Raw genomic sequence first — 27,775 nt, 5'->3', positions numbered from 1 at the left:
CCCAGGCCTAGGGGGTAATTGATGGCATGCATGTCGGCTTGCGTGCACCAGGACATCAGGGAGTCCCTTCATTAAGAGGAAGTGGTTCCACTCACTGAATGACAACTCGTGTGCAACCACCACCTCTGGATCCTGCATGTATGTGCACACTTCCATGGGTTGGTTCTTGGAGGATAAGGGGTAACCGCTAAGGACCTGGCTGATGACACCAGTGCGGAGACCATAAACCGAGGAGACCTGATTTAACAAGGCCCATTGTGCCACCTGTGTTGTCATCGGTGCATCGGGATGCTCAAAATGCATTTCCAATGCCTGGATTGCTCTGATGGTGCACTGCAGTCCAAACCTCAGAGGGTCTCCCGCTTTGTGGTGGTTTGCCCTCCACAACTTGGCATAGCAGCGGGGTGAGATTATGGAGGAGAAGGGACATTTGGCACCATCTGAACAGGAGGAGGCGGACCAGCAGGGGATGCTTTGGTGACCCGCAGGAGAAGCAGGAGGACAGAGGACAGGTGGCAGTGAGGGTCCGGCATCTCCAGAGGGCCAGAAAGGCCCTCACCCTCTCCCGCTTCTCATAGGATGAGGCTTTGTCCATCAACTCATCCCCTCCATCCCCCTTTCCCTTTTCCACCGCAATTCCCCATCTTCCTCCCCCCCCCCGCCATTTCCCTCCTTCCACCCCAATCCACCTCATTTCCCTCCTTCCCCCCAACTCCCCCCTCAATCTCGACTCTCCCCACCCCTCCCTCATCCGCCCCGACTACCCTGTTCCATCCTCCAAGGATCTGTGTAACATGACCCCAGGGTGATGGGTCTGTCAGTGGGTTAATATACAAGGCAGTAAGGTTAGCTCTGGTGTTCCTCACTTTATACCAAAGTCTGAGTCCTGTCTTTCTGCTGACAGCGCACTCACACCCATCCTCTGAATAGGCATCTAGGTGTGTCCCCAGGATGCATATCAGAGATGGAGGGAACTGGGAACCTGTTGCTTTTCACGGCCTGTGGCCTTTGTTGCCTTGGTGGACGTCCTCTGGAGGACCTGGAGCTAGAAGGATCCAACCAACTTACCGGTGTCGATGGCTTTGCCGTGCCACCCTATTCTGCTTGGTTCCCTTGAGGTGCACTGGTGTCAGGAGGGGGCCATTCAAAAAAACTGGAGACCGTCGTCGTCTCCTTGGTGGCAGGCCTGTGTTGGCCTCCAGCGCTTCCTTCTTCCTGATGGTGCCCATAGGATCCTGGGGGTCTATTTGGGTTGGAGGGGCAGCTGGAGTGAGCTCCAGAGGCCTCTGGTCATCTGGCTCTGCCAGTCCTGGTGTCTCCCTGTTGTCTGCATCGCCTTCAGCGATGGTCCTCAGTACTGGCTACGCTCTGCAGTGTCCTGACAAAGTCCACCTGTGTCTGGGACATGTCCCTCAGCAACTCTGGGCCATGCTCTGCAGTGCATTGGCAATGTCCACCTGCGTATGGGATATGTCCCTCAGCGACTGAGACATGATGTCGAGGCCCTCAGCCATGGTCGTCACAGACTGAGCCATGCCTTGGACAGTGCCACTCAAAACACTCACCTAATGCTGCAGACTTTCCACAGTAGTCACCACCTTAACAATGTTGCCCTCGGTACCACGCATTGTTGATACCATCTCCTGCAGCTGTAGCCTTTGGGACTCCTCCAATCGGCTCTGCACTCCTGGAATGTAACTGGCATCCCCTGCTGAATCTCACAGCTCTGTCCTAGTATCTGTATCGTCTCTGGGATAAATGGGCCAAATGGCCTCCTTCTGCACTGCATGTTCTATGTGCTACGTGTCCAGAGGTTCTGCATCGGACTTGGACGCCGCTGAGTCCTGGGATCCAGCAGACCTCCGACTGTTGTCTCCCTTGGATGTTCTTGCCTTCGCCTGATGTGCATCCGCAACTGTGTGTTGCTCAACAGATTGTGCCCCAGAAGTCTGTCCATTAATGTTGCCCACCGAGGCGTGTGTCTCTGCGCTGGAGGAAGGTGCCCCTTCTCTCACCCTCCCCCTCCCACTCCCTCCAGATGCCAGGCCAGGCCAGCATCCCGAAAGAGAGGAGCAGGTCTGTGCGCTGCCATGCTTGTGCGTTGATTGGGAGTGCCTGGCGAGGGGGCATTTAAAAGCAGCTCCCCCTTGTTGGGGGAGATGCTGAGCATGAATTTTCCGAGTCAGATGTAGGCAGCCAGTAATCTTGTGGGGGCTCATTTGTGGCATTAATTGCCGTTAAATATGGGCCGCGATCTCGCCCACGCGGCTATTGAGAAACACCCCGCCAATCGCACCCAAAATGACACTTAGAAATCTTTGCATTAAATCGCGCCCAAAGTCTCCCAATGTGATAATGACTTCTGTGTTCTTTTTAACTGATTTATGCATCATCTCCCAGTGTGATTCCTTCTTAAAATACATCATATTAGCACACATTCAGTGATCAGGAATTATTGGCCTGGTTTTTCCACTGTATGCTGTACTAACATCATCAAAAGAATACTCTGCTTTTGCTGCAGCTCTCTTGCCCTCCTAATGGTCAGCTCGCTAGCATGCAAGCAACATTTATTGACACTTTGCGGACACAAAAATGGGGAGAGGAATATGAAATCCAATCATGATGTTGGAATGGATGAAGACATGGACCTGAATTTTTAGGATCTGGAAAGTCTGCAGGGAACACATTGCTACCAACCCTGACACACCTGCTGCCATTTCCTGCTTGAGCAAGCATTGATTGGCAGAAGGTGGGACTTCTGTCCTCATCTGGGCAGAAGTCTCACCTTGGAGAGATGCCGGCCAATGTGGTTTGCCAACAGGTCTCCAGGTACAGCGTTGCAGTGGCCAGAAGAGACACGGCAGCAACTCGGGGAGCTGGAGTGAAGGTAGGTGGCGGGGGACGGGGAGGGGAGGGTAGGGGACGCATGAGCTGCTTGGGGTCCCGGGGATAGGCTGGGGAGGGGGGATCCAGAGGTCTCCTGGCATTGGGAGGACAGCACCCGCAGTCAGAAGGGAACTTCTGTTGGAGGGTCCCCCTCCCTCCCTTTCCCACCCCACCTCATTCCTGCCCGATATGTAGCTATGGTCATTTTTCTGCTTCGCTCTCCAATCTGTCAGCCTGCCAGCCTATAAATTGACGTGGGAAGAGGACCCTGGGTGGCAATTAATTGGCAACAAGGTCTTTATTTGGGGCAAGGGCAGGCTGCCTTCCCAAGCCCCCGCAAACCATAAAACTGATCCGGTTCCAGGCAGGTGGGATCCTGGAGGAATGTTCCCCACTTAATAAGCTCTCCATCCCCAATATTTTGCCAGTTTGTGCAGTGCAAAACGGTTTTACGAGATTAGAGCAAGGAACCTGTTCAAACAGATTAGAAAGTCAAAGTTTTAATGGTCTGAATAATTTGAACTTTTTGTTTTTGTTTTTCTTTTGTTGTATTCAAGTTGTAATCCCTCCCAGTGTTCCGATTTCAGCAGACAAAGCAGTTTCTGTGGTCAAAAGGCAAATAATTGGGCAGAGGGGATCTGTTCTTGGGTCTCACCCAGTGAAATTGCTGAGCTCACATCTGAGGTTTGTGGTGAGAGTTCCCATTCCGGTGTATAACCTCCTGCCCAGGTCACCCACTTCACGCTCAGCTATGTTTTGCAGCTCTGTGGTTGAGTTCCGTATGCCAGTTTCCGTAACTCAATCTCCACAACATTTTTATCACGTGTTGAATGTATTTTTAAGCAATTCGTCTCGTGGCTATTTCAAAACAAAAAATGCAGTTGCCAAGGAATAGGGCAGTGAAGAAATTTCAATGTGTTTGTATACATTGAACACATAAATTCTTTGTTGTGCACAAATTATATGCTATTGCATTCTGAGAGATAACAATTCAAATATATGTAAGTAAAGCATTGTATTTTATAGGTAATGATGAAAGTGAGCCAGTCACCTGATCAGTCGGGGCCAAGTGACAACTTAAACTATGCATGAAGTATGTTATGACTATTACTTTAAACAACGATTGGATTTCAGCCTCAAACTCAGTCCCTTTTATGAGGTAAACCAACGCAATGCGGCCTGGAACCTCCTCGGAGGCTTCACCAGTATGGGCGAGATTTTCTGGCGGTTCATGCCGGCGTGATCATCTTGATTTACTGACGGCACATCCCCGCCTCAGGATTGATTGAGAAACCCCATTGGCAGCGGTGGGACCCGAAAATCTCACCGCTGACCAATAGCGGGCTGCCTCCCTCGGCGGGAATAATGCTGCTGGGAGACCAGAGAATCTCGCCCCGCGACTTTGCCATCAAAACAGCAGAAAACCATCATACTACAGGTGGCAGTTCCTGATAAAGCACAGAGCAATAGTAGGCATGATTCCATGTGCCCAGTGGACAGTTGTATACTCAGGAAAAGAGCAGTAGACAGGCAGCGCATTAGGCATTTCATTCAAGTGTGTCTCCTCATTAGAACGACATATAATAATTGATTATGATTACCAGTAATTATAATTCATAATATTAAATATTTAAGGTGATGAATATTGATGCAGGACATAGAAAAGGTAATTACCCTGTGAAGGATAGGTCCCTAAATACGGTGATTATAGTAATGACAAGGGGAGTCCGGTGGGTTCATGGGAAATGTTTATTCAGGTTTACAAGGGCACACACTTCGGGTCCAAGGTTTTTTAAAATAAATTTTTAGAGTACCCAATTCATTTTTCCAATTAAGGGGCAATTTAGCGTGGCCAATCCACCTAGCCTGCACATCTTTGCGTTGTGGGGGCAAAACCCACGCAAACACAGGGAGAATGTGCAAACTCCACACGGACAGTGACCCAGAGCCGGGATCGAACCTGGGACCTCGGCGCCGTGAGACTGCAGTGCTAACCACTGAGCCACCATGCTGCCCTTATCGGGTCCATAGTTACACACGACCAGGTCCTTACTCCTTTTTGTCGGCCACTACAGAGGCCGACCTATTATACAAATGCTGGTTAATTCCTGGTCCAATCAGAACAAGGGAACAATCATCCCCAGCCCATGCATGTCACACAGGGATGAAGGAATTGGTGTGCTCGTTGACGGTTTGTTACAAGCGCTCTCACGCTGTATGGTAGCCAGTTGCCAAAACAAATAAAATGTTATGGTCTGTATATAAATCCATGAAATAGGTCAACATTAGACTTAGTAAATCATAATTAAAACTAGGATTTCAGCAGTATATTTCATCTTTGTCATCCCATAACGAAACGGAGCTAAAGAAAGCGTTCAAATAAAGGCAGCAAGAGTGGTACTAGGCCTTAAGTAAGTGAAACTAAGGAAGCTAAATCTATTTTCATTGAAAGAAGAAAAGGAAGACATGATCCATGCCATTATTTTGAATGGAAATCAATAGTACAGATGTGGAGAACGTGAAGGTTTTTGCACAAAACAGGGAGAAATCAAGAAGTTCCATGCAGAGCTCCAGTGGCAAAGATTCAGACAGGTAATGAGTTCTGCAACAGTGTCTGTTTCCTCGAGGCAACAGTTCAAGTGCAGTTAATCCTCATTTTAATGGCTGATTATTTGTTTTAATTTAAGTTAAACAGGCTGCCCATTATTTTCCAATCCTCTCTATGCTCCTGAACTAACCACAGGTATGGATTTTGAGACCTCTGTCCTCAGCACAGTCAGCTCTAGCTCCACAACATCAAAAGAGAATTATTTATGTATATTAATTTATCACTATAATTAATTTTAATTATTAATGTATTTAATACATTTAAACTAAAGCCCCCAGTGATGAGTTCATAATAGAAAAATGTGAAGTCATCCAATTGGGATCCAAGGAAGAGATAACTCAGAACCTTCTATTAAATGGTGAAAACTAGGAGCAGAGATGGAGCAGTATGACCTATGGGTCCAAGTCGTGGTTGACAGGTACAAAAATTAATTTAAAAGGCTAATGGAAAGTTGACCTTTATCTCGAGGCACTGGAATATAAAGGAGTGGAAGTTATGTTGCAATTATGAAAAGATCTGGTTGAACCCCATTTAGTGTACTGTATGTAAGTGAGGAAGGAGAGTTAGAGCAAAACAGGTTCACCAGAATGATAGTAGGACAAAATTGGTTAATTTACAAGGGCAGCTTGAACAGGCTAGGCTTCTATTCCCTTGAGAACAAAAGTTTAAGGGGTAATCTAATTGAGGTCTTTGAAATTATTTAAACAATTGACAAAATAAGGAGAGAGAACTGTCTCCTATCATGGGGGAGATCAAGCAGCCTTAACCTTAACATTAAAGCTAGCCTGCCCAGTGCTAATATCAGGAAACATGTCAATTGAAAATTTCAAAATTGAGATTAATAGATTCTTGTTAGTCAAGCGGGTGAAGGCCAAAGTGTTAAAGATGGAGTTAAAATGCAATCTCCTCAGATCTAATTGAACGGAAGAACAGACTTGACGGCTTAAATGGCTTGCTCTTGTTCTTATGTTAATTGAGCTAAACACAGCTCAACAAGCAACTCCTTGGCACACCATGTGGACAATGGTATCAATTGTGTTGGGGCAGTGAGTGGGAAATGGAAACCTGAAAGTCCGTCATGTGTCAAAATAACACAGTGCCACTGGTGTATCTGACAACGTAACCCCGATTAACCATGTTACATAATATAGTAGCCTAATTTAAGTTGTTAATTTGTGCTATTTTATAGTGTTGGTAACCGGATGATACAGCTACTGATTTTGGAGAACATAGCAACAAGTTACTATTCAGTCACACTACTTCAATTGGTGTCAGTTATATCTCATTTAGCCCAACAATATATTAGATGTGAACAAATCCTACTGGGTTCATATGAACACAGAACATACAGTGCAGAAGGAGGTTATTCGGCCTATCGAGTCTGCACTGACCCATTTAAGCCTCACTTCCACCCTATCCCCATAACCCAATAACCCTTCCTAACCTTTTTGGTCAATAAAGCAATTTATCATGGCCAATCCACATAACCTGCAAGTCTTTGGACTGTGAGAGGAAACCGGAGCACCCGGAGGAAACCCACACAGACATGGGGAGAACGTGCAGACGCCACACAGACAGTGACCCAGCGGGGAATCAAACCGGGGACCCTGGCATGTGAAGCCACAGTGCTATCCCCTTGTGCTACCGGGGTCTGACACTCACATGTTATGTTTCAATTAACCTAAATTTCCATTGCTCCAGCTTTCGGTGTTCAATTGCAAAACTTTTGCTCTTACAGCTGAGACCTTTCTGGCCAATTTAATTGTTCAAGTCCGTTATTCATTTTGAGTAAGTTTCCTGTATGCACCCTATAACTTGGTAGAGCTCAAGCACACACTTGTCAGTTATCTAATGACGAGACATTAACTCCACACCTCTCAAGTAACAACCATCTCCAACGAGACGGAATCTAAACATCTCCCCTTGAAATTCAATCGCATTACCATTGCTGAACCCCCCATTATCAATGTCGTGGGCATTACCTTTCAAAAATCAGCCATATAAGTACTGTGGCTACAAGAGCCGGTTGGAGGCTGGGCATTCTGCAGAGAGTAACTCACCTCCTGACTTCTCCAATCCTGCCCACCACCTACAAGGCACAAGTCAGGGGTTTGATGGAATAATCTCCGTTCACCCGGATGAGTGTAGCTCCAAAAACACTCGAGAAGCTCGACACCACTCAGGACAAAGATGCCTATTTGATTGGCACCCCATCCACAAACAAAAACTTTCACTCCCTTCACCACTGACGCACAGTGACAGCAGCGTGTACTCTCTGCAAGATGCACCAAAGCAACTCATCTAGGCTCATCTGACAGCACTTCCAACCTGTGACCTCTACCACCTAGAAGGACAAGGGAAGCAGGTGCATGGGAACATCACCACCTGCAAATTCATCTCCAGGTCACACACCATCCAGACTTGAAACTACAGTGCTGTTACTTTCCTATTGCTGGATCAAGATTCTGGAACTTCCTTCCACGGCAGCATACGTGCCACCCTCATCCAACTAGACAAGCCAACGCAAAGCTTATAGAAACAAAAATCTATGTCATTGAAGGAGGCCACTCAATCTGTGGTATCTATGCTGACCAGACAATGGTAATCTAGCCTCATCCAACTTTCCAGTTATAGTCCACAGTCTCGTACTCTGAATTCTGAACGTAAACCTTTGATTCTATAAATTTTGTCTCTTACAAATCTGGATTTAGGAGTGCTCCTGTGTAGTGAGGAAGTATATACTAAATAAATTGCGCTCGTTCATAGAGAAGCCGTGCAATTACTAAGGGCAGTATTTTTAAGCCTACACATCGCCGTTGCAACATCCAGTACCACAGTATCAATTATCTTAAAGAACAGTGAGCAGGAAAAGAAGGTGAACCAGGAAAGATTCAGCGGTGCCCTGTGCAGAAGGGTGTCACTGTGCACTTAATCTGGTCTGACAGGGGATTGCTGTCAGATCATTGGGGAAGCAGTCACTCTTTTCCACCACCGGATTATGGGTTGTGCCCTCTCTTTCAGGTCTTTCACTCTGCCTAACCTCCAACTCGAGGGATGCATTTGCACCCCACAGTTGCTTTGTGAAATCTTCCACCAGAACTTTCAAAGGCTCTTCAATGAAACATGCTCTCTTTAACGTCCTCCCCTGCTTCATTCCCACATAACATTGGAATTATGACCAATGGATGTTTTATCCCGGGTTAATGGCTCAGAATCATTTTTACATTTTGATTTTTGTATGTATTTTATCATCATCCATGGCGCAAGAATTGCATTTTCCGAAGTAACATTTCCTGGCAGTGCATTACTGCGCTAAACGGAAATTTCTACAGCTATGACCATTTGTCGTATGCAAAGAGGAATTTTATTCCACGAAAAGTAAGAGAAAATGAATAGATTTACTAAAGGGGTATTTAAAAATTAATGAAGATCATGTAATAATTATGGAAGTTATAATATAGCTGAATATGCTGTAATGATTAGCTGTGGCAGTCATTTTTCCATATTAAAATTTTGCCTGAGGCTGATTTTTTTTGTCAGTCCATTTAGCAAAACAAAACGTACTATTTTCATGGGTCTTTGGGCTGTGACTGACTGAAAAAACAAATTGCTTCAAGACCAACATTTTAGTCACTGTTCATTCTCTCTAAGAACTCATCGTATGCTTGATAAAAACATCAAAACACTGACTGCTTCTTCCACTGGAGAGTGCAAAATACTCTCCTCCTCTCACACTCTGATTGGTGCACACAGAAGCCAGCAATGGCCCAGTCAGCATCTTCTCAGACCTCTCCTGTGAATCAATGAACAGAGTAAAGGAGGAGGCGGAGAGTTCCAGACGAAGAGCAAGCAGACGAATCAACAAGGCTTTTTTATTTGCCTTATGAGGAGGAGTGCAGCATTTGGTTTTCAGCATTGCTTCAGTCACAGGTGAACATTGGAATTTCGGCTACCCAAATGCTACAGAGGATGTGCCTTCGGAAAATCCAAGATGACTTTCTGTTGAGTGGTTTGTCCAATTAAGCTGTGAAGTGCAGCTTTTGTGGCACCAAGGCAAATCAGGGAGAGGTCCCTTTCGCCACCCTGAGCGTAGGGACAACGTCCCCAAATATTTCTTACTAGGGGCTGTTCTGAACAACCGCCAAAACGCCTCGTGTCCTGTACCGCGCAAAAGGAGGGTCGACCAAGATGGTTAGACACGGGCCAGACACTGGAAATGCTGGGCTGCGGATGCAGAGGTCTCCTAGCCGAATAAGCCTGTCTGCATCTTTTGAAGCTTTGGCTGTATATTTCCCATGCATGAATTCTTTTGATGAAGATGATGGAGGTAAGATAAATTACAAAAGAACTCTGATCCACTTTACCTGTTGATTGGCACTTATTACAAAATTAAAGTAAACATGTGACTCCATTATTTTTTGGGGTGATATTCATACAAACTATTACCCATTTTGATATAAATTTAAAACTCCTCGGGTGCTCTGTTGCTCATCAATTATGTAGAAATTATCTTTTTATCTAGTGGGGCAAAAAGCAATACGTTCCGTATTAAGCTCATATTGCTTACAATGATACGCTGTTTTTCCAGGACTGATCATAGTACTTAATAGCAGAACAATTTCAATCCAGGCTGAAGTACTGTCTGCAAATGTCTGTGCTTTATGGATTCTGTTCAACTTCCATGAAAATATGATAGACAACAGAGAAAAGCATTCCAATTAGCCCATCTTTATGTGTTCTCCGCCTGATAGTCTCTCTCACTCTCTCGCTCTCACACACCTACATACGCACACCTTATTTACTTCATTCATTCTCTCTCCCTTACTCCCTCTATCTTTCTTTCATGCACACCTTACTAAGTATTGGATAAGCTGCGTACGTAAGGAATTGTGCCCCTTGCTAAGCAGCAAGTTGTTTTTTTACTTAAAATACATCAGGAAAACATAAAACGTTGTAACACTTGTTCTCGAGTAATTACGATTTTTAAACAAAAAAGGTACAGGGAGAGAAAATAATTTCAAGTGTCAGAAATCTAATAGAAATATACCTGCTAACAGGCAGAAATCTAATAAATGATATTCATTTACTAGTTAAGAATAAGATTCTAGACACAAAATCAATTACAAATGAAGAATATGTTTACAGCATGTTAACGCTATGAGTCAACTTGCCTGATTATCATAGCCATTCATGTTGAAGAGATCAACTATCACAATACACAAGCAAGGGGAACAAACTAACTCAAATAGTCTGATAACTGCTTCAGTAATTCAAAATACCACTTTACTTGTGAGAATGAAGTTATTACAAGCATCCTCAACAACTGAAAACTTTCAACATTCAGTAGTGTTTGTCTTTAATCTACCATTGGTCCAATGAAAACTAATCAGCAGTTATAATATGTTTGGGCTTTGGAAAGTTAGATGTGTGTTCCTCTTTTCAGTTGCTATTCCTCATTATCAGAGTCAAGGTAATTCCCTTCTCCAGTGAAGCTCAATACTTGGTCATTGTTAATAATAATGGCCAAAGTGGGCAGAGGCAGGATCTGTTAATTTTTTTTACTTACTCTATCTTATTTCCCCTGTCATTATCCTTGCCCTCCATTTTCTCGAAATCATTACTTGTTACTGCCTGCTATGAGCTCTCTTGTGTTACCCCATCAGCAGAGCTGTCTTAATGATTGTAACATGATTCATACAGTCAACAGATGATTATAACACAATAATATTGATCTCTGATTGGAGAAGACTAATGTTCTTGCTTTCAGGTGAAACATGTCTCTTCTGTTTATTTTTAAATACATATATTGCTTCTGTCAATATATGGTGGTGGATTGTTGGTTGTCTCTTTGTTAGCTGAATGATTTGCCTGAGAGCTTCCACTGAGCACATGGACGAACAAAAATGAAGCTTCCACATCCCTTGGTTCACAGTGTGAAGTTGCAGGCTGCCTAGCAACAAACTGTCTCTTGCAAAAGGAATTATAGGGACTTTGCACTAACCGTTTTGTGAGAAGCTGAACAAAATGATGGTATTAATTTATTCAGAAACCCTGCTTGAATTACTTCTGAATTAAACGAGAACAAAACCGAAATGCATTGTACAAATTCCATTTTGTTGACCACGCATTTGCATTAATGTCTCAGCATCTATTATTCTTTGTGGTCACAGCTTTCTCAGTGTTTTAAATTGCTGGCTTATTTGGAATGGTACAAATCCATAGGCTAATGCTACAAACTGTAAAGTCATCCTAATTTTTATTAAATGTAAGCGTTGATTTTTTTTTTAAAAAACCACCCAGTGTTGCAAATATTTTTAATTATCATGAGTTTTAAATTTGACTTTGTGATGTTAATCAAAATGGCTAATTGCTTTCTCCCATTTTATTTAATCTTATTGCGGTAGTCTCATGAACTTTGGGTCATGAGCTATAATTATTTAGTAAATAATGTTCGATTTCCCTATTGTCAGTATCGTCCCAACATGGTGTTTGTAAAAAGGTTTTTTTTAATCATCTAAATATACACAGTCCTTCCTATGAAAGGGTGCAAAGTTGCTTTTGTATTTTAATCTTCCTATTTTAATATTCCCATTTTATTTTTTAAGCCACACAATTATTACAAGCATGACACATATGTTCAATTTTGATGCTATTTCCGGAAAGTCACTTCATCACTGATTGGTACGGTCGAGGGCAAAATAAGAGCTTAGAACAGCCAATGCTGTTACCACAGCAACAGAAGTCAGCAAATTCATTGAAGAAGAGCTTCAGTAATCTCTATTCAATCGTTCTAATAATATTTTCCTGAGGCCTGTTCTTTCTCTATTCTTAGTTCTGCTTCCCACTGCCTTCAGTCCAGATTATATTCCCATTTCTTCTGCCATTTCCTCACTTGATCATTTTATGTACCGATAGGCAGCAAAGATTGGCCCAAGCATCAGTCTTTTCTTTCTTTCTCAGTGAGGAAGGGTCCATGCTAAACTTCACTATTCCGTGTTTTTGAAACACAGCGAGGTTGACATATGAGAAATTCAATACACAAGAAACCATGGGCGGAATTCTCCGCTCCCAGGAAAAATCGGGAAGGCCATCGTGAACTTGGCCGAGTTTCACGACGGCCTCGGAGGCCACTCCTCTCACGTATTCACCCCCACCCAAGGGGCTAGGAGCGGTGCTCCGTTATTCTCGGTGGCCGGGCCTTGACGCTTGCATCAAGGCGGCGCGCCAAGAATGACGCGACGGCGGCACCTATCTGACGTCAGCCGCGCATGCGCAGGTTGGATGGCTCCTACCCGCGCATGTGCGGCTGATGTCACAATGGTTGACGGCTCAAACCCGCGCATGCGCGGTGGCCGTCTTCCCCTCCGCTGCCCCGCAAGACGTGGCGGCTTGATCTTGCGGGGCGGCGGAGGGGAAAGAGTGCGTCACTTTGAGACGCTGGCCCGACGATCGGTGGGGACCGATCGCGGGCCAGTCCCCTCCCGAGCACGGCCATGTGCTCACTCCCCTCTCCGCCCCCTACAAGCTTCAAATGGGCCTTTGGCGTCCATGTTCACGACGGCAGTGACCAGGTGTGGTTGCCGCCATCGTGAAATGGTCGCGAACGGCAGGCCGCTCGGCCCATCCGGGTCGGAGAATCGCTGGTCACCGTGAAAAACGGCGAGCGGCGATTCTTCCAAGCGGGCGGTGGGAGAATCGGGGGGGGCGCCAGTGGGGCGTGAAGTGAGTCGACCGGCCTTCCCGCGATTCTCCCACCTGGCGTGGGGAGCGGAGAATCACGTCCCATGAATCTGCACCTATTTCCCAAGAATTTTATAAGTGCACTCTTCATCAGAAATCTTTGAGTTCTTAATTCATAATTGTGGGAGAGACATACTTAAGTGGGTTGCCCTGGCTAATGGTTGCTGGTACCGTTTCTGTTTCTAATCTACATTAAACAGTAGCCTAAGGAAAATTGGTCAAATTTGCAGATGATAATAATAATAAAAAACTTTATTTGTGTCACAAATAGGCTTACATTAACATTGAAGTTACTGTGAAAATCCCCTAGTCGCCACACTCCGGCGCCTGTTTGGGGACACAGAGGGAGAATTAAGAATTTCCAATTCACCTAACAAGCACGTCTTTCGGGACTTGTGGGAGGAAACCGGAGCACCCGGAGGAAACCCACACAGACACGGGGAGAACATTCAGACTCCACACAGACAGTGACCCAATGGGGAATCGAACCTGGGACCCTGGTGCTGAAGCTATGGTGCTAACCACTGTGCTACCACGCCGCCTTACAAATTTAGGAAGAGGGATGATAGAATCTGAGTAATTACAAGACAGATAAATTATGAAAATGTGCAGAACAATGTCAGATTACATTGCAAAACTTTAAAATATTACATATTTCAGATTGTAAGGAAAATGGATGGCACATGTACTTCGTGAAAGCTGCAGAAATGGTGAAGGGTGACTTGGAAAGAAACTTAGAAGTCTTTGTGGATACATTTTCCCACAATGTCTAACTGATGCAGACAATCAACAACGCCATTGCAATATTGATTTATACAGCCAGAACAAGGGAGTACCAGTCAGAGGAAGTAATAAACAAACAATATAATACTCAAAATCATATCTCAGGTCTGAGCAGTGAGACAGAAAGGAGACATTAAATTTGGAAATATTGCAGTGAAAAGCCACAAGGCTCATAATCCTTAGCGTTAGAAATGTGAGTTATGAGGAAAGGTTAGAGAAAGTTGGGTTTTCAGCCTTAAAACACATGTATCTGACGAGCAACTTTGAGAGGTGTAAAATATTAAAGGATATGGGAGGAATAAATTCAAAAAATATTTCAAAATAACTTTCTGGAATAGGTGATGAAGTAAATGTCGACACAAAAAGATTTGGGGAGTGAAGAGGGTGGGGGTCCTGAAAGGGGAGACGAGTAGAGATCGCAGAAACTCCCCGAGGCCCAAAGAAACGGCAAGGTGCCGGTGGATATCGGGGTGACTCTCAGCATCGCAATCGCCAAGATTCACCACGCCCAACGCATCCGAAAGCAGACTTTGTTTTACGTCCGCTGAATCGAGCCCATTGCCTTTTTGTCAAACATAGTGCAATTGATTCAGAAGCCTGTGCACTGAGGGATTATATTTAAATAACCCATGTTTGTTCTCATAATCTATTTCGCTTTGGCCTGAGGTAGAATTTGAAATCCATAGCAAGGAGCGGAATGAGAAATATTGACATTCATTGGTTTGATCCAGTGTCTCTCGTACTGCACTGTGAAATGTAGTGACTCACGTTATGTTGAGACCTAAATTTTAACTGGGATATGACTTGTGTGTTGATTTGTTACAGTGTTAATGTTCTATTCCGCCTCAAGCACCAAAGACATTTGCAGCAGCTCTGAATGTACATTCAGGGGTACTGTTCGAACTGTGCAACCCATGCGTTTGCAGAGGACCCCGAGCCCTATTACCTGCTGCAAATTACAATTACATCTGTGTTGATTTGACCCTTGCTTAAATGTCTGCACGGAGCCTTCAAAGGGCAGACACTTAACTGGCAAACATCTTAGCATTTATCCAAGGGAGGTAATTGTCAAAGCTATCAGCTTTAAAATGAGATGATTACAAACTAAAGTTTGTGTGAAGTCATTAACATGATTATATTTAATAGCAAAGAAACTCTGATGCTATGACTAAGTGAGAGCATGCATATGCCGCAGATGCATATAAAGTTGTGGCCTACTGTAATTAAATGAGCTGTAATGGAAAAACAGAATTCATAAGTCAGATGGTTTTAATCAAACCAATTTGGCAGAAGTGTTTTTTTTTAGTGCTAATCTGTTGCTTATCCTTACAGTATTTGCACGGTTAAATATAGAACAGCAGATCTTCCATGGTGACGCAGGATATATAAAAAGTATGACATTTCAGGAACATAGAAGCAGGAGCAGACTATTTGGCTCTTGAGATATGTTTCACCATTCAGTTAGATCCCAGCTGATCTGTACCTCAACTCTATTTCTCAGTTTCATATCCCCTGACACACTTATCGAATAAGAAATGGGAACGATCATCGGACCCCACCGATGGCGCACACCCGCTGCAGGTTACCCGGTGGCTTGGGGTGGATTCAATGGGAAATCCCATTGACAGCGGTGGAACCAGAAGGTCCCGCCACCAGCCAACCTTGGGCTTCCTCCCGCCTCTGAGCAACAGGCCATGGGAAAGCCAGAGAATCTAGGCCGTTATCAATCTCATTCTTGAAGTTAACAAAAACTCATCCACAGTTTTCTTGGACACTGTATTCCATGTTTCAACAACCATTTGTCTAAAAATGAGTTTTCTGATTCACTCCACTCTGATTTTATGATTGTGCTCTCCTGTTAATCACACTACCATCAGCAGCCGTGACTTCAGCTGCCAACGACATGAGCTCTGGATTTTCCTCCTTAAACTTCTCTCCTTCCATACTTCTTTCTCCTCATTTTGGATACTCTTTGAAGCTTAAATGTTTGACCAATCTTTTGGCTAGTGCGCTAATATCTCCTTCTGTGACTCTGTATCGGACCTTGTTTGCTCACACTCCTTGTGAAATGCTGCTATGACACAAGACATTTGACTAATTAAAGGCACTCTATAAATCAAAACTGTTGTTGATTCCTCCACCAGATAAATAATTTCTCTGGATCTACCCTCAATCATTTTAACTACTTTATTCGGCCAACACTCACTTTTCTAAACTCAAGGAAATGCAAGTCAACTTGTCCTTGTAATTTAATCTATTAAACCCTGGTTTTGTTCTGCCGATAAAAACAGAAAATGTTGGAATTACTCAGCAGGCCTAAGAGTATCTGTGGACAGAGAAAGGCAATTGAGTATTTCCAGAATTTTCTGTTTTTACATCAGATTTCAAGAAACTGCAGTGTTCGGCTTTTATATCATTCGGGTGATTCTGCGTTGTTTGAAAATTAGAATGTAAGAAAGGACACTTGTAGGAAACTGTACTCTTTTTGCAAGATTATTAGTATAGATTAGTAGCTTCTGTTATACATCGTTTTTCCACATTTATGTATTAAAATCATGAGGGGTCTGGACAGGGATGAGGACAAAGCGCTCCCACCGATGAAAGGGTTGAAAACCAAACAACACTGAATCCCTACAGTGCAGAAGGAGCCCATTCGTCCCATTGAGTCTGCACTGACCCTCTGTAAGGGCACTCCACCCAAGCCAACTCCCCCGCCCTATCCCAATAACCCCTTAATCTAATCTACACATCCCTGAGCACGAAGGGGCAATTTTAGCATGGTCAATCCACCTAACCTGCACAGCTTTGGTCTGTGGGAGGAAACCGGAGCACCCGGAGGAACCCCACGCAGACAGAGGGAGAAAGTGAAAACTCCACACAGTCACCCAAGGCTGGAATCTAACCCAGGTCCCTGCCGCTGTGAGGCAGCAGTGCTAACCATTTAAAGTGCAAGTGAAAACATAAAGTGCTGGAAAAACTCAACACATCTGGCAACATCTGTGGAGAGAGAAACAGAGTTAATATGTCGAGTCCAATATGATTCTTCTTTGGAACCGATTTAAGGTAAATGGCAAAAGAACCTCAGCCAACATGAGGAGAAATGTTTTTACACGGTGAGTGGCTAGGTTCTGATTCTAATCTAAGCCTGGCCTGAGAATGTGATGGAGGCAGACTCAATCCAGACGTTCAAAAGGAAATTGGATAATTATCTGAAGAGAAAATATTTTCAGGGCGACGGGGAAAGGGAAGGAGACTGGGACCATCTGAGTTGCCCTTGTGGAGAGCCGGTTCAGACCTGAAAGGCTGAATGGTCTTGTTCTGTGCTGTTTCCAATCTTTGATCCCATGATTCTATTTATTGGTATTATTTATTAGCATTTGTTTGCCCCAACATTCCTGCAGCTACTGATTTTCTCAACCACACCGTCAACTCCACATTTGATGCCATAGAAAATACATTCTGCAGCAACCCACTTAAGCCCTCACTTCCACCCTATCCCCGGAACCCAATAACCACTCGTAATTTTTTTGGTCACTAAGGCAATTTATCATGGCCAATCCACCTAACCTGCACATCTTTGGACTGTGGGAGGAAATCGGAGCACTCGGAGGAAACCCACGCAGACACGGGGAGAACATGCAGGCTCCGCACAGGCAGTGACCCAAGCCGGGAATCGAACCTGGGACCCTGGCGCTGTGAAGCCACAGTTCTATCCACTTGTGCTACCCATTGACTGCACAATGGCCGTAACTTTTCTTCTGGTACAGCTCTCAGCTCTAATTCCAAAGTGTAAGATATATGGATTGAGAAATGCAAGATTTGCATTTATATTGTCATTTGCAGCCCAGAAGGAGGCCATTCGATTCATTGAGTCTGTGCCAGCTCTCCGTGGACCAATCCAGTCAGTTCCGTTCCCCCAAAGTGGGGGTGGATCTCTTCAATTTTCTTTCAAAGTTATTGACCGCCTCTCCTCCCAGCAGCCTAGTAGGCAACGAGTTCCTGATTATCACCACTTGCTGTGCAAACAAGATATCCTTCTCATACCCCCTGGCCTCTGGTGCCCAAAACCTTAAACCTGTTCCGCCGGCCCTGGTATCATCAGCTAATGGAAATAGTTTTTCCTTGTTTACCTTCCCCAGACCTGTCATGATTTTGTACACCTCTGTCAAACCGTCCCTCAATCTCCTTTGCACCAAGAACGACTCAGCTTTTCCAACCTAACCTTGCAGCTAAGATCTCTCATCCCTGAAACCATCCTTGTGAATCCTCTCAAGAACTCTCAGATTCTTCCTGAGGCGTGGCGATTGGAACAGGATGCCGTTCTCTAGTTGCATCCCTGGTCAGACTTTAATCAGAGTTCAGACTAACAAATAAAGCCTTTCACAGCCATCAGATTTCTCAAAGCTCTTTACAGCTGATGAAGTATTTTTAAAGTATAGCAATTGTTTTAGTGTGGAAACTTGAATGGACATGGCAAACAGATAGTTTAATCATTCACTGCCTGGTCTGGCTGATTCATTGAGGTCCTGCTCTTGACAGCTAAAACTGTTCACTATTCCAGAATCATCACAAAGTGAAAAAATAACTCACAGCTTCTTTTGTTTATTGAGTACCACTTTCTTCAATCCCTACCTATGTTTCTTTCACCTTCATCTCCAATATAAGTATGAGGAGCTCATGAACCTCTTTGTCAGTAAGTTTGGAGTTAGCCGATCAGTTGCCTCTCCTGCTCCCCTGCCTACCCCCCACCCCCCAACTTCCCCTAGTGCACCCGGTCATACCTCCTCTATATCTTTCTATAGTTTCTCTCCAATCTTCCCTCATACATTTTCTGATCTCATCGTGTCCATGCAACCCACCTCCTGTATCCTCAACCTTACTGCCATCAAACTTCTAAACGGCAAGCTTTCTTTCATGGTCCCTATGTTAGCTGATATTAAGGGCAGCACGGTGGCACAGTGGTTAGCATTGTTGCCTGCGGCGCTGAGGACCCGGGTTCGAATCCCGGCCCTGGGTCACTGTCCGTGTGGAGTTTGCACATTCTCCCCGTGTCTGCGTGGGTTTCACCCCCACAACCCAAAAGATGTGCAGGATAGGTGGATTGACCACCCTAAATTGCCCCTTAATTGGAAAAAAATGTTAGCTGATATTGTTAATGGGTCTATCTCTTCAAGTACTGTCCCTCCTTCAAAATTATGGTCATCATCCCTCTGCTCAAAAAGACAACCCTTGACCCCTTTGCAAACTGCCCTATCTCCATCCTCCTTTACTTCTCCAAAGTCCTTGAATGTGTTGTTGTTTCCCAGGTCCATGCCCACCTTTCGCAGTTTGACCCTACTATTAGATTTCCACCCCTACCAGAGTACCAAAATGGCTCTTATAGGATGTTAGTTGTGACTTTGATGTATCTGTGACAGAGGTAAACTATCTCTCATCATCTTCCTCCACCTGATTGCAGCCTTTGACATGGCTGAACACACCCTACTCCGTCAATGGCTCTCTACCATCATCCAGCTAGTTGGGACTACTCGCACCTGTTTGCAATCATATCTAACAAATTGTAGCGAGAGAATCATTGAGAATGGCTTCTCTTCCCTCTTCCCCAGCATTACCTCTGGTGCATGCTAAAGATTTATACTTAACTCTCCTCCTATATCTACTTTCCCCTTGGTGACATTATCCAAAAATGCAGCACTAATTTTCACATGTTCACTGATGACACTCAGTCACTGATGACAATCAGCTCAACTACACCACCACCTCTCCCGAGACCTCCTCTGTTGTGAAATTATCAGACTTCTTATCCTACACCCAGTACTGGATTCACTGACATTTCCAAAGTGAAACATTGAGAAGTTCAAAATAATTTCCACTCCCCACTACAAACCCTCAAGCTAGCAGCTGTCAAAAGTTGAAGCAGGCAATGTTCACAACCTTAGTTTTATATTTGGCCTTGAAATGAACTTACAGCCACAAATCCACACCGTCACTAAGGTCACTTATTTCCACCTCTGGGATGTCAGTGGCACTTCCCTTGCCTCAACTCACCTGCTGCTCAAACCCACATTCATACCTGGAGACTTGACTATTCTAATGTGCCTCTGGCTGGTTGCCCACATTCTTCCTTCCATGAACTTGAGGTCATCCAACCCCTGCTAGCTGTGACCTTGTTTGCATCAAGTCTTATTCAGTGCTTGCTGACATACGCTGGTTCCAGGTTAGGCAATGCCTCAACTTTAAACTTATTGTCCTTGTTTATAAATCCTTCCTTGTTCTCCTCCCTCTCTATTTCAGTAACCTCCTCCAGGGCCACAACCCTCCAAAACACATGGCATCATATAATTCTGGCCTCCTGTGCATCCTCAATTTTAATTACTCCAGCCCTGGTGGTCATGTTTATAGCTGACTAGGCTTTTAAGAAGTGTGATTCCCTCCCTAAGCCTCTCTTCTTCCATACTTCTCGTTCCTCCTGTATGACAGCCTTTAAAACCCACCTCTTTGACCAAGCTTTTGGACATCTGCCCAAACATTGCTTTATGTGTCCCTGGATCAGAATGCGCTTTAAAATGCTCCTGTGAAGAGCCTTGCTTTATTATATAAAAGTCACTATGTAAATATAAGTTATCACTGTTGTTACATACCTGTTGTTTTTCACATCTGTATATATAAATTCTGCCTGAGTTTGAGATGGGTATCTGGATATTTTGTTTATAGTGCCCCATATGATCATTAAAACCATTTATGTGAAAGTGTTTAATAATTTAATTTGTAAGCACTCTGTCTTTTGAAAATTCTCCCATCTCAGATCCCAAGTAGCCACTGTTTCTGTCAGTGGCATTTGTAGGTGATTAAGAGAGGACAAGGGACGGGCAACTCCCAAAAGATTTCTAAGTTCATTTGTGGCAGGTTTTTCAGGGTTATTCTTGCCAGCTCTGCCAGCGTGTTCCCCACTGCTATTCAATGACACTTAGTCACTTTTTTGGACCCTGAGGAGTTTCCCACCGGTTTAGCCCACACTTAGGGTGCAATATTCCCAAAAGGGAACAAAGTCCCCGAGCGAGCCTGTTTAGCCGCATGTTTCCCAGCACTCGCTATTCAACGCGACTCGTGTCAAATAAAGGGCCTGAACAGGGAGCGTTCAGCCGAGGCCGCACGTAGCCCCATTTTTACAATGGGGACCTCCGCTCGCCGAAACTTTAAACCGGCTTTGGCGTGCATCGTTTGGTCACGCCCCTTGTGGCCGTGTTTCTGACTCCGACACGTCGCGGGACTTGGGTGAATCCTGCGAGGCATTAAGACTGCGGGAAGCCCGTGAGAGGGCTCTCCCGGCATTCACCAGCACGCTCAAGTGAGAGCGCAATGCGGCTGGTGGATCACGCCCAAGGAATGAAATCAACGGACTGAAAATTGGGCAACTTCTACATTGAGTGAGACATCCACTCAACAAGATGTGGTGATGTTGAAAATTTTGCCCCAAAAATGCAGCATCTGGGGAACTGGAATTGCAAAACCCACACTAATACACTGTCAATGGCTCAGCTGACATTTGGAATCTTAATGGATGATTATTATGTAAACCAGCCGCCTGCAGCCTTTCCCCTTAAGAAATAGACTTATTATTTGTTAATTAGCTGACAATGTCAACAATACATGAAAATTGAAACTGATTTATTGAAGTAATAAAACACTGTGGCCGGGTTGCATGTTTACTTTCGAATTAAATCCATTTGATCCTCTCAAAATACAAGAATTACTTTGCAAGTAATATTTAGAGAGCTTGAACATGTTTTCTGGCATCCACCCATGAAGTACCAGCTTGATTGACGGAGCAATGCGACGTCATCAGGAAGTCATGGAAACACTGCCAATCTGCAAATGCCAGTGGCAGAGATCCATGTATAAGGTATTGCTTAATCTGACCTATCTTTTCCTACTAAATAATGAGAGCTGAAGGGAGAATTGGGCATTAACAACTATGAGATCTGCTTTTGGCCCTGCACAAAGAATGGCCAAAGTAAATCAAGTTGAAACTAATCAAACCAGAATAATAAATGAAAGAAAGATATAATAATACAAATTTCCAAATGGTGACTCCAACCATGATTATAATGCATTATAACTACTGGAAGCCAGCTGAGGTTGATATTTTGTATAACTTGAGCATGCATTGTTTAATCTTGTCACACAGATTGGACTTGAAGTTTGATGTACAGTGCTGGCTATTCGGTTCCATCAATTCATGCCATGAGCACCGATATGTAGAATCTGCCCTTATATGATCATCAATTAAAACAGATTTTAGTGTTCAACAAGATGGAGAGCACTCTGAATAACAAAACTGCACCCATAGCATGAGTGACTAATGTGGAAAATAGCAACATCACAAAAATGCTGTCATGCGAGAACATTCTCCACACTAATAAAAAAGAATCTTTTTTTTCAGAATTCAATATTAACTACATTCTCTGCCATTGGCACTGGGTGCAGAGCTGCGTTACTCCACAGTGTGGAGAATGTTCTCGCATGACAGCATTTTTGTGATGTTGCTATTTTCCACATTAGTCACTCATGCTATGGGTGCAGTGTTGTTATTCAGAAGCCCCCTCCATCTTGTTAACACTGAAATCTGTTTTAATTGATCACGAGGGCAGATTCTACATCTCGGTGCTCATGGTGTGAAGCTTCAGGCACTAGGGTCAGTGAGCTCTGCAGAATTTTCCATCCTTTAAAATTCTTCTTCTTCATTACAGTGCCTCGAGTCACACGAGGCAGACTAAGCACTTGCTTAGCTCCCGTTTCTGTAGCTAGTTTTTTTTCTGGAACAAATCGCTAGATTGGCACCAGAGGCTATAGCCTGTGAGGCGCCACTCCACGTCAAGCATGGCTGAGCAGGAGACTGTCCCACTCTTGCTGTCTGCAATAGGTGTATTGGAAGGTCTTGCAGGTTGAGAATTTAGCTGTTTGGACAAGTAATTAATACAATTTCCTTGACCATCAGGTCCTAGAGTGGGGCTCAAACCCAGTGCTCCTGACACAGGGGCAGGGACACAATTGTCTAAACCACAAGACTTCCTCTTTCAAAATTATATTCTGGACAGAGTTCTGCAAAGCTTGCTCACCTCCACCCCACACTTTCATTATTCACCAAGACGGATTGAATCACAACTAGTTAAAATTTACCCTTTAATGTGGTTTACAAAAGTCTCATCAATTATTTTATTGATTATCATATCATGTCAAAAGAAATGGCATGGGATATTATAACTTCCTTGATTTCACTTATCTTTGACCTGAAAATCATGGTTATTGCGAAGCTATATCAATTCCATTAATTGGATATATTTCCAAAAACAATAGATTTTGGTAATGTACAACCATAACAGTAATATATTGGTTTTCGTACAAACAACTCGAGGCAAACGCCCAGTCGCTCGTTTGGATTTAGCTCTCTTTAAAGTACTAGTTTTGGCTGTGTTGGGTCAGCTGTTGAATTAACTGCTTTGCCACGATGAATAGTCTAATTGGTGTAGAGGAAGATAAAAATGTGGCTGAAAGATCAAACACAGATGACACACCCTGCAACAAGCACTCTTCAGTAGATTAAGTGGCTGCAAAGAGTTCTTCCACCCACTAACTCTATCCTAAACCAGCTTAGATCATGGCTGATCTGCCCGGCATTATTCTGTATCGTTCGAAGCGCCCTTACCCAACGAAATCCAGCAATCTCAATTTTAAAATTTGCATGTGGCCAGCCTCAACAGCATTTTGGAGGAGATTTCCACTATCCATTGTGTGAAAAATTGACATCAAAAATATTATGCACCCCCCCCCCCACCCCAATCATTTTGGATTCCCTCAATAATGACAGCCAAAATTCCCAAACAATCAGCACTAGCTCAATTTCATGTTACCAAATAATGAAGCAATTGTCAGGCCAAAAGCGAGCAATCCCACCTGGCCTGGACAGTGTCTGCTGCAGCTAAATGTACTGAAATAACTGTACCGAGGGAAGGTTTTTCCATAACTGTGATGTGTAACAAAATCACAAATCTATCTAGAAATAATGGCCCGGATTTTAACCTGGTGTCACCTCCTATTTGGGGCTGCTGTTTACGGAAAATCCGACAGAATTTAACTGCAGGGGTCTTCAAGTGCAGTTTCTGACTGACAGGTTGGAGTCCATTCAAGCAGGAAGCCTGCCTCACAGGGCTGAAGCCTTTGAGAGCAGATAGGGAAGTGAGGGAGATGAGGAGGGTGTGTTGGTTTAGATTGGAGAAGTGCTAGGAGGCTGGATTGCAGGATTGGGCTCAAGATTGCAGTGAGGGTGGCCCTATGGTGAGCAGGCTGGGGCACAATTTGTGGTCAGGGAGCTGGATGTGGTCCAGGGAACCTGGCTGGGTGTCAAGGAAGGGGTTTCCAATGGAGATCAGTGATTCTGATAGTGATCAGCAGCATAGGAGCTAGCAGATGGCAAAGGTGTTTTACCGGTTAGCTGGTTGGGCCTGGAGGAAACACTCATGCTCCTCTTAGCCCACAAGCATTGCTGTAAAGGCACTTATAGATTCAGCCCTTTTTGTCCCCTATCACCTGATGGGTTTCCTGAGGTAGGGGAAACTGGCTACTTGTGGTCAAAAATAGAATCACTATTAACGTCTCATTATAATATTTAATTGACCAACCTACTTGCCATGAACAGTTTTGTTGTCCGCCCTCATCTCATCTCTATTAAAACTGGTCAAAGCTAGTTGGGTTTCTGTTTCAGAAATCTTGCATTTTAACCTTTAATACGACTGACTTCAATTGCAGCTCAATGAGTTCACAATTTCATTGCACAAAGCCCACAGAGGGAGTATTTCCTCAGTGCCAAGATTGAATCTTATTATATTTGAGTCCTTTCTGTACCTGGTCTTTTAATTCAATTAAATACTGATGTAGTTAGAAACAGTTACAAAGTGAAGCAGAATGAGCCTAAAGGTCAGAAGGCCACCGTGTTACTAACATTAAAAGCAAGGAGCTGTTTAAGTTGCGACGTGATTGTTGTCTTGCTGACAAATTATGCCAATGCATAATGTTTCATATAATAAACTCTGGTGAATTATATTTGTTTCTACAGATTATATGAAAGGTCAAGTACATAGAAGATTACCTCCTTTTAAGACACCGTTACCTGATAAATACTAATACAGTCCATACAACGTACCACAAATGAGATAACATAAAATGTTCCCATTCTTGTTTCTGCAGAGGCTGGAGGGAAAAAGCTACGAAGTACCATCCAACGCAGTACAGAAACTGGATTAGCGGTTGAAATGAGGAATCGGATGACTCGGCAACCTAGTCGGGAGTCTGCCGATGGGAGCATGAACAGCTACAGTTCAGAGGGAAAGTAAGTTCAGTATGAAGGGGAACTACATGTTGCAACACTTCCAACAACAGCACACCATGCAGGGACAGGGGTACAGGAAGGTTGTGAACAATGTTGGGAGGGGTCAGGGTCAGGAGAACAGGTATGTGTCAGGGTGTGGGGGTGAGTAGTTTCAAAAGGGGGCGATCAATGTCAAGGGTACTGGGGTGCTTTGACACTTGTTCTGATTTAAGGAGCTGCACTTCTAGCAGGGTTTATGCCTGCTCGGAACAGCATTAATATATCAGGATCAAAAATCTAGGTAAGTACAGAACAAACAGCCCAAGTTTACATGCTGACAGGCCCCGGGGGTCAACAATGGGGGCTCCCATGGAGCCATTTCTGGCAAAGCAGAACTTCAAAGTTCCATTGAAAATCAGCTCCCCAGAACATCCGATACCATTGTGACCCTCATTGCCAGTAAATGTCTCAGCGTTCACCTCCATTAGGATTGGAAGATCTGGGCAATTCTTATCAATTGAGGTCTGTGAGTTAACCAGCTATGTGAGTGAATGTAAGTTAGCTTTGAGTCGTGTCGCGTCTTTTCGTCCGACGTCACTTCGTCCAACGACACTTCGTCCACGACTTTTGGTCCAACGTCATTTTGTCCGCCCGTCTTTTGGTCCAACGTCACTTCGTCCAATTATCCAATAACAAATTAACTCCGTATAAAACCATTTAATTGATAAAATGCAAGTACAATACAGCAAGTGAATTTAGTTGCTAAAATGCAAGTAATTGATAAAATGCAAGTAAAATGCAAGTTGAAAAATGCAGTTTAAAAATCTACAAATGCAGTTAAAAAATCTAAAAGTTTACTAATTACTTCAAATTCCCGAAATTACTTAAAATTGTTGTAAATTGTAAGCAACATTCCTCAAGAAATCAATTTTTGTTGTAGAATCATATTCAACGACCAATCTTTTGAGGCGTTCAGTTATTTTCTTATATCGCGTACATGAAGTCGACTGATCTCCCCGAAGAATTTGAGCCTTTTTGCCTATTATGAACCCTTCCTCTTCCTTCAGAGTTTTGATTAACCTCCAGATATTCAAATGAGCTCCACCCGCCGAACGCTTTATGGCAGAATGAAACCCCTCAGCAGCATTATTTGTTCTCGGTAGATCTTGTAGAACACGCTGATTAACATTCCATACAGCTGTCGGGAATGTCGGTGTTTCACTCCTTCGTCTGGCACCACGTCCTCTCACAATGCCTATGTAAGTCAAGTCGAAGTAAACGATGAATTCAGCAGGTATTTCTTCATCGTCTTTCAAATTTTCATAAGCCTCTTCGACATCTTCAACGGGGAGGAAAGCTAATGCTGAAAAACATCGAATTTTAAGACAGAACGAGGCTCGTTAAAGGAAAGGGACCGGTAATAAAAATCCTTTATTGCATAAAAAGTTAATGTGGGGAGTGGAGTGAAGTACAAGTTACAAAAAGTCAAGTTACAAAAAGTCTTAGACAAAAAAAATTATTAGTAAACTTTTAGATTTTTTAACTGCATTTTTAGATTTTTAAACTGCATTTTTCAACTTGCATTTTACTTGCATTTTATCAATTACTTGCATTTTAGCAACTAAATTCACTTGCTGTATTGTACTTGCATTTTATCAATTGAATGGTTTTATACGGAGTTAATTTGTAATTGGATAATTGGACGAAGTGACGTTGGACCAAAAGACGGGCGGACAAAAAGACGTTGGACCAAAAGACGTGGACGAAGTGTCGTTGGACGAAATGACGTCGGACAAAAAGACATAGCACCGCTTTGAGTTTGTTCCATATCTGTTATATTATCACTTTTGGTACAAGTTACACAAATGTTGAATTCTTCAGTCGACCCAATTTCACCTTTTTAAAAGATCACAATCATCTGCGAGTAAGTAAGTAACCATTGACTCAATTACAATGAAACTGCACTTTCAAAATTTATAGCGGACTTTGCCTTAAGTCTGAGCATTGTTATTAATTGACCATCAATGTGTTCATAATTAATTCCTACCTTTGCTATCCTATTTAACCCATGCATTAACATATTCCTCTTTTAAAATAGCAGCAAGAGTAATTTAGTACTGTACAGATTCATTAAGTGTTCATACTTGGCCACGTTTCACAGTAATTTCCAGGATATAATGTCAGCCGGATGTGCACACTGAATATGATGGGACTATAAGCCTGGCCAACATGTTAAAGGTCCTTTTCCAGTTTTCTCCTAATTTTTCCAATCCCCCTCCTCCTTTCCAGCTGCAAACACAGACTGATGTGACCTTTCTTCATGAGTAAACCTCGATAATGAGAGTTATTCACTCTCTTGAGAGGCATAATGCAGGCCTGGTTCATCCTTGCCA

General features: G+C 43.6%; 1 protein-coding gene across 47 annotated transcripts in view; it reads left to right on the top strand.

Annotated features, from left to right (window-relative positions):
* The window catches only part of rims2a (regulating synaptic membrane exocytosis 2a), a 1,202,647-nt gene that overhangs the window by 1,157,774 nt on the left and 17,098 nt on the right, over positions 1-27,775 (top strand). For 46 of the 47 annotated variants that reach the window (XM_038810037.1, XM_038809989.1, XM_038810036.1 and 43 more), the window contains one exon: positions 25,262-25,403. In XM_038810037.1, coding sequence (XP_038665965.1) covers positions 25,262-25,403 — 142 coding nt within the window. Of the gene's footprint in view, positions 1-9,300; positions 9,822-25,261; positions 25,404-27,775 lie in introns of those variants that run through there. The other variant, XM_038810030.1, reaches the window with a different exon arrangement.

The sequence above is a fragment of the Scyliorhinus canicula genome, chromosome 10, assembly GCF_902713615.1.
Source record: "Scyliorhinus canicula chromosome 10, sScyCan1.1, whole genome shotgun sequence".
Lineage (NCBI taxonomy): Eukaryota > Metazoa > Chordata > Chondrichthyes > Carcharhiniformes > Scyliorhinidae > Scyliorhinus > Scyliorhinus canicula.
Note: the sequence above shows the minus strand (reverse complement) of the source record. Positions and strands in the feature narration are given on the sequence as shown.